The sequence below is a fragment of the Odontesthes bonariensis genome, chromosome 10, assembly GCF_027942865.1.
Source record: "Odontesthes bonariensis isolate fOdoBon6 chromosome 10, fOdoBon6.hap1, whole genome shotgun sequence".
Classification (NCBI taxonomy): Eukaryota; Metazoa; Chordata; class Actinopteri; order Atheriniformes; family Atherinopsidae; genus Odontesthes; species Odontesthes bonariensis.
Genome location: NC_134515.1, coordinates 16,500,571 through 16,512,696, shown reverse-complemented (window position 1 = coordinate 16,512,696; position 12,126 = coordinate 16,500,571). Strand labels below are relative to the sequence as shown.

Genomic DNA, 12,126 nt, shown 5'->3' with positions numbered 1-12,126 from the left:
AAGGGGATCTAAAGATGTCTTGCTAGTTCAGAAGGGACTTCGGCGTGTTGAATATTTTCCCTGAAGCTTTGGCTCAGACATTGATTTAGACTTGGCCACTCAAGTATCCACACGATCTGTCTGTCAGCAGCTTGCATGAAAGATCCCCTACAAATTAATTTGTGTTGTCAGACGGGAGCAAAATCATTTGTGAAAGACGACGACGTAGAAGAAAATAGCTTTTAATTGTGAGAATGAAATACTTAATGCTGGATGTATTTTTTTTTATTGCACACACAGTCTGCTAAGATCATGGATTGTATTTATATCATAGAGACTCATCCTGCTGTGCTGATACACAAGAGGTGTCAGTTTTCATTATGTAATTTTATGTCAGCCACGTAGTCGGGATATATTTCAAAATCTCTGAGGGCCACGGCAGGCAAAAAGTAACAAAAGGGCTCAAGGGTTGTTGTCTCTATTTACTTATTTGCATTCTCTCAGTCGACTGTCAACAAGTAATCGGTTTCCATACAAACGAAGTTTCAGTCTTTGTCATTTAATTGTTGCTGGTCTTTGTACAGTGGATGAAACACAGAAAGTGATAACAATATGCTGCTCCAATTAAATTCACTCATGTGTGACTTATGCTTGAAGAATTGTTTTCTGATCCAGTCAGAAGTGTTTAGGACTTTATAGCACAGTGTCTGCATAATGCAAACATGTCATGATGGGTTCATGACAAACATGCAGAAGTTCTGCATCGTATATCAGCCTTTACTTAGAAGCTGTGATCAAGCCGTACATAATTACGCAACCACTGATATGACTTGTACAGTAATGCATTAATGCATTTTCTTTGATCTGCCTGTTGTGTTTACATCCCGTATGCTTTTGTATTTTATGAAACCATGGAATGAGTATGTTGCTTTCTTGCATTTGTGCTTTGATCAACAGACTTGGAGAATTTCAAGACCCAGAGACGAAATCCAGTAAGGGTTCGTGAAGGTCAAGGAGTGGTCTTACTGTGTGGACCACCCAACCACTCTGGAGGTAAGGTGCTCTGTTCTGATGTTTTTTTTGCATTGTGTGATACTTTAACTTCATATATTTGTTCATTATGCTGCACCTTTTATGGTCATAAGGGGACACCGTTGTTTTAGTGACAAAAATGTTCAAATTGTGTCGTATCACCTCTCTGATTCTCCATGTGATGCCTTTATCTGGACGAAGCAAAATCTTGTTTGTCCTTCCTATTCAAGGCTCCTGGCTGTTGATCTGTGTTGTTGAAGTCAGTGTAGTGAGTCATCTTTACTTTGGGACACTCTGGCCTGTCAGCCTGATTTTCAGTGGGGGCGAGGAAAAAAACTTTGGCATCCAAACTGAAGAGGATGTCTTTGGCTGCCAAGCTGGGTAACAGAGTATCTCTCTGAAGGTGCATTGTTTGCTTCGCATCATCCCATTGCATCAATGATGTTGTCAATACGAGTTGGCATCCAGTGTTATTAACACCTACACAGGGGTCTTAAGATGGGCTTTTTGCCAGCAGGACTGAATGTAATTTTCCTCTGTTGAAGAGGCCGGATGTATTCTAATCCAGCACACACAATGATTATAGATGGATAAATAAATAGATTCAGTAAATGAAGCCAATATGACATCAAATAAACCTATATTTATTTATTATTATAGTACAAAAAAAAATTCTCGTCAATGCAATGAAAAATTGTGTTTTCTGGTTGCTCTCATTAACAGAAATTAGCAGTTATTGTGGGTTAGGATTACTAAGAAAACTATAATGTAAGATCACAAGGCAGATTAGTCTCACTGGTGAGCATGTACTGCCAACAAATGTGCAACATGTTGTGGGATGGGATTATGATGGCTAGGGAGGGAGACTGTTCAGCTCCTCACAAAATCACTGCATCCTTTCCTCATCCCATCTTTCTTTGGAATTTCTGATTCGAAAAGCTGAGTTCTTCTGAAAAGTCAAGCTTCCAAGAAAATGTAGATTGATTTAGATCTAGAAGATTTATAGGATGAAAAAACATGCGATATGTAATGGTACATGTAGAAACTTGTGATCTGGCAAAAAAATTCACTGATGCAATGTTTCTGTTGTCTTTTCAAATGTGACTGTGGTGAGGAGAGTATATTATTGTATTGCTCTATTGCATGAATGATTCAGTTGTGGAACTAACTGTTTAACGTTTCGACTCCATACAACGGTGCTAAATAGTTCTCAAGCCAAGTCCAAGTAATGTATCAAAGAAATTGGGACGTTAATTAAATTCAAGAGTTAAAAAAAAATGTCAGGAGAATGTCCGAGTTACCTTGACAGCAGCTGTGTGCCAACAACACAATGCACAAACATTAAGCACAAGAATGTGCTGCATGTACCACAGATGACAATTGAAATGTTTTCAGAGCACTGAGCTTGTTTGGTGCATTGTTTTTTTTAGTCTTTGTAAATTACAACTCTGTCTCACTCCAAGTGGAATAGCTACATCGGATCTACCGCCCAAAAGATGTCAGAGGGCTTAAAAATTGTAAAAAGACTATAATTTAAAGACTCCAAAATTGCTACATGTCTGTTTGCTTTGAAAAAAAAACATTGTATGGCTGTATGTTGAATTACAAGAAGGAAAGACCAAAGTAATTTTTCTCACTTTACATGCCAAACACACATGATTAGTAGCATTAATCTGCAGACTGTCACATAAATATGTAAGTTTATATTTGATACAACAATCTTTTCACTGTCCTTGTCACTCCCGATTCATTAGGTTTGGGTATTTGTAACTAGCCTGGGTGCCAGCCGAACTTAGCCCCGCCCATAAAAGATTTGGTCGGGAAGTTCGGTCTGGCTCTGCTCAGTTGGGAAATCATTATGCCTGACCAAGAATGGGTCGACCCAATCATATTGCCAGGGCAGGCTTTATACGATGATGGACAGATGATCAACAGGGACATTATCGACTACGTCACTAAAGAGAGCTTGGTTTGACTTCGTTTGAAACAAACATGGCTGCCGCTGGAGAGCTAGGGTGTGTAGATTCTGCCATTGAGTCTGTTCTACAGGATCTCCTCATTGCATTCAATTTGAAAGACGAACAGAGGAACGCTATGATGTCTTCACTGCAGTGTATTAACTGAAGCTATCCAACAAGTTAAACTCTGATGCAATAACAAGGAGTCCGTACTGTAGTTAACATTTCACTGTTGTTTACTTGAAGAATCCAGCATCACATGGCAGAGTGAAAACTGCAACAAACAAAGTTTGACTGTTTTTAACATAAAGTTTAGCTTGACATGAAGTCTCATGAAATATCCTTGTAAATACATGTAAATAAAAACGATCTTTTAAACCTATTTATTACCTTCTCTTTCAACTTTCAACTTAACTTAATCCATTAATTATTTAACTTAACAATGAAATTTACTTACGACTTTACTTCTAGCATCGTTCATGGTCAGGAATACTTAAGTAGAAATCGTTTTTAGCAGATCTGAACTTAGTAGGAAGTAACTGATGCCAAGGCAGGAAGTGGTAAGGAGTTACCGGAAACCGTATCAAAATAAAAGGTATCATTATAAAGGTCTTTATATATATATATCGCCCTAATGGCGACACACTCCCCGCCTGACCACTGTGAGGTCACTACACAAGCATGAACATTAAACTCAACTAAGAACTACATCTGAAACATCAGTCCTTGCGCAGGAGCAAAACAGTTTCGGTCACTGGTCTAAGGTAAGTTTTTGATTGTCCTTGGTTTGCTGTCTTAAATTCCACCTTACGGACTCTTCCATCTGTTCCTGGAATAGCCTTTGTGACTACTGCCAAAGGCCAGTCATTGCGGGCAACTTGGTTGTCTTTGAGGAGGACGATGTCACCGTCTTGCAGGCTCTGGTGGGACCTCGTCCATTTCTTGCGGCCTTGTAGGGTTGACAGGTACACTTGTCTCCAACGGTTCCAGAACAAGTTGGATAAGGCTTGTACCTGTCTCCACTGCTTAGTGAGGAGGTCCTTGTCTGTGAAGTCACCTGGAGGTGGTGGGACGCCGACTTTCTGCGTTAACAGCATCGATGGTGTGAGGATGTATGGATTCTCTGGATCACTCGATACTGGAACTAATGGTCTTGCATTCAGAATTGCAGTCACTTCTGCCATTAGTGTGCACAGAACCTCATGAGTTAGGCGAGTGCTGTGATCACGGAGCATTGAATCCAGGATTCTTCGAGCTACCCCAATGAGGCGCTCCCATGAACCCCCCATGTGTGAGGCATGAGGCGGGTTAAACACCCAGGAGCATCCTTGTTGGTGCAGGTACCTCTGCATCGCACTGCCTGGTTGATCTGCACTCAGCCCGAGTTCTCTACAGGCCCCAATAAAATTGGTGCCACAGTCTGACCTCAGTTGTTTGGCTGGCCCTCTTATGGCAAAGAAACGCCTCAATGCGTTTATGCAGCTTGAGGTGTCCATTGAGGTAATCACCTCGACGTGAACTGCTCTGGAGCTCATGCAGCAGAATAGTATGGCCCAGCACTTGCTCTCAGGTTGCGTCCCTCTGGTGCGTCTGGTGTGAACATGCCAAGGTCCGAAGACATCCAGGCCCACATACGTGAAGGGAGGGCAGGTTGTAAGGCGCTCTGTGGGCAAATCTGCCATTTGTTGTTCCTGCATCCGTCCTCTAAGTCTGCGACAGGTGATGCACTTGTGAATAGTTGAGTTAACAAGCCGCTTGCCTCCCAGGATCCAGAGCCCAGCAGCTCGTACAGCACCTTCTGTTAAATGACGGCCCTGATGCTTTACTTGGGCATGGTAGTATCTGGTGAGAAGCAAGGACACGTGGTGTTCTTTTGGGAGAATGATAGGGTTCTTTTGTTCAATGGCCATATCCGCATTCTTCAGTCTGCCCCCAAGGCAAAGGAGGTCGTCCTGTAAGACTGGGTTGAGAGAGCGTAGGCAGCTGTTTAACGGAATTTGCTTTCCTCTCTCCAAAGCTTCAAATTCTTTCACGAAAGTATTCCTCTGAACAGCTCTGAGGATGACTTCTCTTGCTTGTGAAAGCTCATCCACCGAGCGAGGTAAGTCACAGTGATGCCATCCCTTACACTCGCCTGTTGGAGTCTTGAAGGATCTTGCTATGTGAATCAGGAGTGCGGTGGCTCGTTGCAGAGTGTCGAATGTGGAGAACCTTTCAAAGCGCTCTGTGCTGAGAACTTTCCCTTGTAGATCAGTGATGTAGCTCTTCACAACTGGACGGACCTCTGCATCGGACTCTAGTGAGACTAAGCTGAATGGCTGAGCTGGGTCTGGCTGAATGGAGGGCTTGCGCAGGAAGGTTGGTCCGTTGAACCACATCGTCTGTGTGAGGCGTGCTGCTGGAACCGACCGTGATGCCAGGTCAGCTGGATTGTCTTCGGTGTTCACGTAGTGCCATTGTTCAGGGATGGTAGACTGGCGTATACGCTGGACACGATTATGAACGTACACATAGAACCGTCTGGACTGGTTGTAAATGTATCCAAGGACAATTTTGCTATCAGTGTAGAACTTGGTGGCATCCAGCTTTAGATCCAATTCATCCTGAATCAGCTCAGCTATCTCCACTGCCAAGACTGCTGCACACAGTTCAAGCCTGGGAATGGTTGGGTCTGATTGAGGGGAAAGTTTGGCCTTTGCCATGACAAATCCAACGTCCACTGTGTCTCCTTGGATGGCTTTCAAGTAGGCCACGGCACCAATGGCCTTCACAGATGCATCGCTAAAGACATGGAGTTCTACTCGCTCAGCCTTGGTTGAACAGATGTCTGTGTACATCCTAGGTATGTGAAAGTGCCTTAAGTCTTGAAGCGAATTTCTCCAAGCTTCCCACTTGCCTAACTTATCTTCAGGCAATGGGGTGTCCCACTCTGATGTCTCAGAATTCAACTCTCTGAGAAGTTCCCTGCCTTTGATCGTAACTGGAGCCAGAAACCCTAAAGGGTCAAAGACACTGTTCACCATGGAAAGAACTCCCCGACGGGTGAATGGTTTGGTGTCGGTTGACACAGAGAAGGTGAATGTGTCGCTTGCTATTTCCCACAGGAGCCCCAAGCTGCGTTGGGTGGGTGACTCATCTCCGCTGAGGTCTACATCCTTTTTGGCTTGTATGCAGTCCTCGCTTGGGAAGGCTTCCAGAACAGCCTGACTGTTTGAGGCAAATTTGTGGAGCCTCAAGTTAGAGTCGGCAAGCGAGGCTTGAGTCCTATGGAGCAGCCCAATAGCCTCTGCATTAGTTGGGACAGAACAGAGGCCGTCGTCAACATAAAAGTGCCGCTCGACAAAGTTGACTGTGTCTGCTCCATATTTCTCGGCGCCTTCTCTGATGGCTTTTCTGAGCCCATAGATCGCCACTGCAGGAGATGGGCTATTTCCAAAGACATGCACTTTCATTCTGTAGTCGATGACCTCGTTGGCTATGTTGTTGTCTTTGTACCATAAGAATCGCAGGTAGTTTCTGTGCTTTTCGGCCACAAGGAAGCAATAGAACATTTGTTGAATATCCGCCATCACAGCGACCTTGTCTTTTCGGAACCGCATGAGCACTCCTAGAAGGGTATTGTTCAGATCTGGTCCAGTCAAGAGCACATTATTCAAGGAGATCCCAGACTGTTGGGCACTTGAATCAAACACTACCCTGATTTGATCGGGTTTCTGTGGGTGATACACTGCAAAGCTTGGTAAATACCAGCACTCTTCTTCTCTTAGCTCTGGTGCCACCTCAGCATGGTTGTTTTTCAGCAGTTTGCCCATGAATTCCACGTATTGCTGTTGCATTTCTGGCTTCCTCCTGAATTGGCGTTGGAGTGATTCAAACCGTTTGAGTGCTTGTTCGCGGTTGTTGGGAAGCTGTTGCCTTGGTTGTCTGAACGGCAATGGAGCAATCCAGCTGTGTGAATCGTCTCTGTAGACTTCTTTGTCCATCATTTTTAGGAAGGTTTCATCTTCAATTGAAGGTGCTAGGTTATTATCCTGTCCGGTGCGGTCAAACACATTTTGACCAAGACCGTCTTCTTTAGCTCTGGGTGGTAAGGCACTGTTTCTATGCAGTCTGTAGGGATGTTCCTCTTTAATGTGCAAAAGGCTTGTGCATGGATGAAAGAGTGATGGCCGATGACAGTCGACCATGGTCGTCCGGAAGGAACTGACGTTCGGCTTGTGTGTGTTCCCTAGACAGACTTCTCCGACCAGCACCCAGCCTAAGTCAAGGCGTTGTGCGAAGGGCGCATTGGCAGGGCCATTTATTCGTTCCCGTACTTTGTGTGCTCTGATTGCGTCTCTCCCTAGCAGCAGGAGGATCTCAGCTGTGGGGTCCAGCTCTGGGATGTGTTCTGCTATCTTTGACAGGTGAGGTTGATGAAGAGCAGCACTTGGTGTGGGAATTTCTGACCTATTATCAGGTAAGTCATTACACTCAGTGAGTGGTGGTAAGGGAATCGTAACTTTTCCATTGAGGGACTCCACGATAAAATCTAATGCCCTTCTGCCAGAAGTTTCTACTAGCCCAGAACATGTTTTCAGTTGGTAAGGATATGGCTCAGCGTGGATGTCAAACTTGTCAAAGAAACTGGACTTGACCAACGATCGGTTGCTTTGGTCGTCTAACACGATGTAGGCCTTGATGGCTTTGTCTGGGTGGTCTTTCTGGTACACTTTTACCAGGCATATCTTGGAGCATGACCGTCCAACTTGTCCTGTGCCACATACTGCTGTGCAGCTTGAGCTAATCTCACTGGTGTCGTTTACCCCTTCTCCCTCCCCGCCATGCTGTGGCGAGGTCAGAGGAGTCGTAGGTGCTGGTCCCGGGTGCATAGCTGAGACATGTCGGGTGCTGTCGCACTCAAAACACTTCACAATTGTAGTGCAGTCCTTTGCTATATGGTTGGTTGAGCTACAGCACTTAAAGCAGATTCCGTTTTCTTTCAGAAATACTTTTCTGTCATCCAGAGTTTCGGCTCTGAAGGCTTTGCATTTCTTCAGTGGGTGGGGTTTTGCATGTATTGGGCAGATCTTACTCGGATCACTGGAGACATTTGTCTCTGTAGGAGCGACATTGATTTTGTGAACTGCAATGGGTTTCTGGATGGTTTTAGGAAAAGCACTTTCAGCTCGGACAGATGATGTTGTAGTGGTATTTAAAAAGGCAAAGCTGGGGTCATTTCTTTTCTTGGCCTCATAACATATGAATTTCGTGAAGTAATCAAACGGTGGGAACCTTCCTCCATTTGCTTCTTTATACTTAGAACCGGCCGAGATCCATTTTTCTTGGAGTCCATAAGGCAACTTAGTCACTATAGGTTCAATTCCCCGCGTCGTGTCCAGGTAGGACAGGCCTGGTAAGTAATCATCTTCTTTTGCACACTGCACTTCCATAAGCAGGTCAGCTAGCTCTCGTAGCTTCAGATTTTCCTTGGCTGAGACTCTGGGAAATGCATCCAGCCGGGTGAAGAGGGCCTTTTCAATCACCTCTGGGGCTGCATAACACTCTTGAAGACGTTCCCAGGCTTTCACCAGGGCTATTTGTGGGCTTGCTATGTGCACTGCACGGAGACGTTTCACCTGGTTGCTGGATTCTTTTCCAAGCCATCGTGTCATCAAATCCAATTCCTCAGTGGCTGTGAGACCAAGTCCTTGTGTGGTATTTTTGTATGATGACAACCAAGCACGATAATTTTCCGGTTTATCATCAAACTCGTACAAACTTGTATTCACTAGGTCACGCCGAGCTAAATATTGTGCCAGGTGTTCAGTTGCAGACATACTTTGAGTATTTGACTGCTGGGGGTTGAAAGATGGAGCCCTAATATTCAAGTCGCTGATCTGCGAGGTGAGACTCTTGGGAATGACCCGGGACCCTACTCTGGTAAATGGATTCTGGCTGACTGACTGTTTGTCTGCTGGTGGTGCATAGTCCAAGTCATAGTCTGTAAAATCCACATTGTTTGTGTTGTCATATGAAAACACAGGCGGCTGATGGTGTGAAACAAAGGGGTTGTTCGGGCTGTGACTGAGAGTAGCATAGGTGGTTGGCTGCGTTGGTGGCAGACTAGCCTCCATGGCTGTTTGTTGGACAGGGTTAGTGGAATGGAAGTGAGTTTGGATGTATTCACTTGTTCGTTCAAGTTTGCTTTGTTCTGTTGACTTTGTTTCGTCCAGCACAATATAATGGTTGTTCCCTGTAACTGCTGACTCCCAGACAGCTGCTACGGCTTCAGCTTCTGCTGCTTCACGGCATATGGCAAGTGTTTCAATCTCAGTCTCTTTTTTAACTTTTTCTATCCTAGCTTTGGCTTCTTGCTCAGCATATTCGGCACGCACTTTTGCAGCTGCTGCTTTTGCTCGTGCGCGAAGTAAAGCATTGGTTGATGAGGCAGATGAATGAAAGCTGCTTCCACTTCTGCTTGATTTATTAGATCTAGTTTCCATCTTGACTCGATGTTCAATGCTAACTTCAAAGTCTTTTCACTATGATGTCTTCACTGCAGTGTATTAACTGAAGCTATCCAACAAGTTAAACTCTGATGCAATAACAAGGAGTCCGTACTGTAGTTAACATTTCACTGTTGTTTACTTGAAGAATCCAGCATCACATGGCAGAGTGAAAACTGCAACAAACAAAGTTTGACTGTTTTTAACATAAAGTTTAGCTTGACATGAAGTCTCATGAAATATCCTTGTAAATACATGTAAATAAAAACGATCTTTTAAACCTATTTATTACCTTCTCTTTCAACTTTCAACTTAACTTAATCCATTAATTATTTAACTTAACAATGAAATTTACTTACGACTTTACTTCTAGCATCGTTCATGGTCAGGAATACTTAAGTAGAAATCGTTTTTAGCAGATCTGAACTTAGTAGGAAGTAACTGATGCCAAGGCAGGAAGTGGTAAGGAGTTACCGGAAACCGTATCAAAATAAAAGGTATCATTATAAAGGTCTTTATATATATATATCGCCCTAATGGCGACACAAACGCGATAAAGGCTTTTATCGATAGAAAATATGTTTTTGCCGTCCTTCCTACATCAAGTGTGTGTCGCTTAATCTATGTCACATACTTCGTTGCTCTGATTGGTTGTAGGTCTATCCAATTGAGCGAAGAGGCATTTTTTATCCTGGTTCGGTTGAAACACGCTCCATACCCAAAACTCTATTGAGCAGTATCAGACTCACATTCTGACTAGAATCGTGAGTATGACGTAGTCAGGCTAATTTGTAACACTTGGTTAGAGTGAAATATGAAAAAAACAAAGACCTTGAAAATAAAAATGTACATTATTGGGGTTTGCCATCAAGCTACAGAAATGCTGCCCTGCAAAAAGTAATACTCAACAGAAAATTTTACCATCTTACAACTTTGTGACACTACTATTTTTGGGCTGGATGTTGCCAACTCAGGTAAAGTACACTTGAAGTAAAAAAGTTAAATTACATGTTAAAACACAAAAGGGGCCAATTTCCAGTCGTAGAAATGTAGAAATCAAGCTATAAGCTAACACTAATAAAAAAAAGCCGTCTTGGGAACTGGGCAAATAAAACTGGTTTCTAAATAGATTGACTAATATTAAAAATGAATTATAATATTGGTTTGTTTGCTTACATTATCCACGTTTTAGCAGACTATAATGTATTTTTCTATGCAAAGAAAATTAATGATGCTGTGAAGTTACCTTTGCCCACATTTTCTAGCCTTCAAAAGGAACAGCTTAAACTAATGTGGTTTTATTTTCTGTACTGTTGTGTACAGGAATTGAGAAAATTATCACAAAATCCAGTATCAGGCAGAAGTTATGTAGTTCAAGATGCTGCCACACAGTGATGTCATCAGATGTCAGGACATGCAAATTAGGTGAATTTACTACCAATATAAACTGGCTCACACTTAATATGTTTTCTTATTTACAGCATCCTGTTATCTCTAACCACTTTTAAGCTGTGGCTTTGTTGCCAAAATATAAGGTTTTTGTTTGATAAAAAAGGTATATTAAAGGACAATTTTGGTCGTTTACAACATCCAGCTGTATTGCCCAATCTACCCATGATTTAGCCATAGCAAAGATGCAAAAAATGTCATCCGACCCTGACAGTGTTGCTCGCACGGAGATTTCGGACTGACAACATAGCCATGGGGGCATCAATTTATATTGTGTTTTAAATGCTATTTTTATACCTCTTCTACAGCTCCAAACAACATAACACTTACGTGGTAGTGAGTAGAGGGTCCCTAAAGCCAAACCGAAGTGTCCCGAGGTCTTCATGTGGTCGGATATAGAGTCCAGAATGAATTTAATCAAGCCAGTACCTGCTCTTAATCAGAGCCTCTTCCGTCAACAGGAGGCTATCTCATGCGAGACATCACGTCACGTGAGTCCGTAGTTGATTGCCGAGTGTGGAGTAACTCGCTCTGGAAAGTCACAATTTCGTTGCCATTCTTTTTACAAACATAGTCCAGTATTTCTTTCGAAAGTGAAATGAAGTTGTATGCAACAGCAAAGCCTAGCTTACTAACAGGTTGGAATTTTGAAATGTCACGTGACGTGATGTCTCGCGTGAGATAGCCTCATGTTGACGGAAGAGGCTCTGATTGAGAGCAGGTACTGGCTTGATTAAATTTAATTTAATCAATTACCAATAAAGCTCTGATTCACATGCTTTTGTGTTTGCCTTGTCAGACAGCTAAACGCATCTGAAATTATGACTAAAAGCTGCCCATTAGGACTACAATTTGCTCGGTCGCTCAAAACATTTCTGTTAGTTTGTCGGCCTCCTGTAGAGTCCAGCCCCAGCTGTCATCACAATGTCCAAGCTGAAGATCACATTTTTTATTTTTTACCACTTTTACTTGATCGAATCAGTTAAATAATTATGATGCTTTTAACTATTTGTTGTACTTGAATAAGCATTTGTTAGGTTGACGTATAATCCTCCAGTTGTGCCATTAAATGCATCATTGTGAACCTTTCACATCTTTCAAAATAATTATTTTAAAAATGGATTTGTATCCAAATACACTCTGAAGAGACTTCATTTTGATAGGGCCCATGATGTGATCAGTATATGTATAGTAACAGCTTGTCAAGGCAGTAGTTTGTT

At 42.8% G+C, this 12,126-nt stretch overlaps 1 protein-coding gene across 3 annotated transcripts in view; it reads left to right on the top strand.

The window, feature by feature from the left end:
* The window catches only part of cntn3a.1 (contactin 3a, tandem duplicate 1), a 101,318-nt gene that overhangs the window by 29,269 nt on the left and 59,923 nt on the right, over positions 1–12,126 (top strand). For all 3 annotated transcript variants that reach the window (XM_075476495.1, XM_075476496.1, XM_075476494.1), the window contains exon 5: positions 937–1,032. In XM_075476495.1, the coding sequence (XP_075332610.1) occupies positions 937–1,032 (96 nt within the window). The remainder of the gene's footprint in view (positions 1–936; positions 1,033–12,126) is intronic.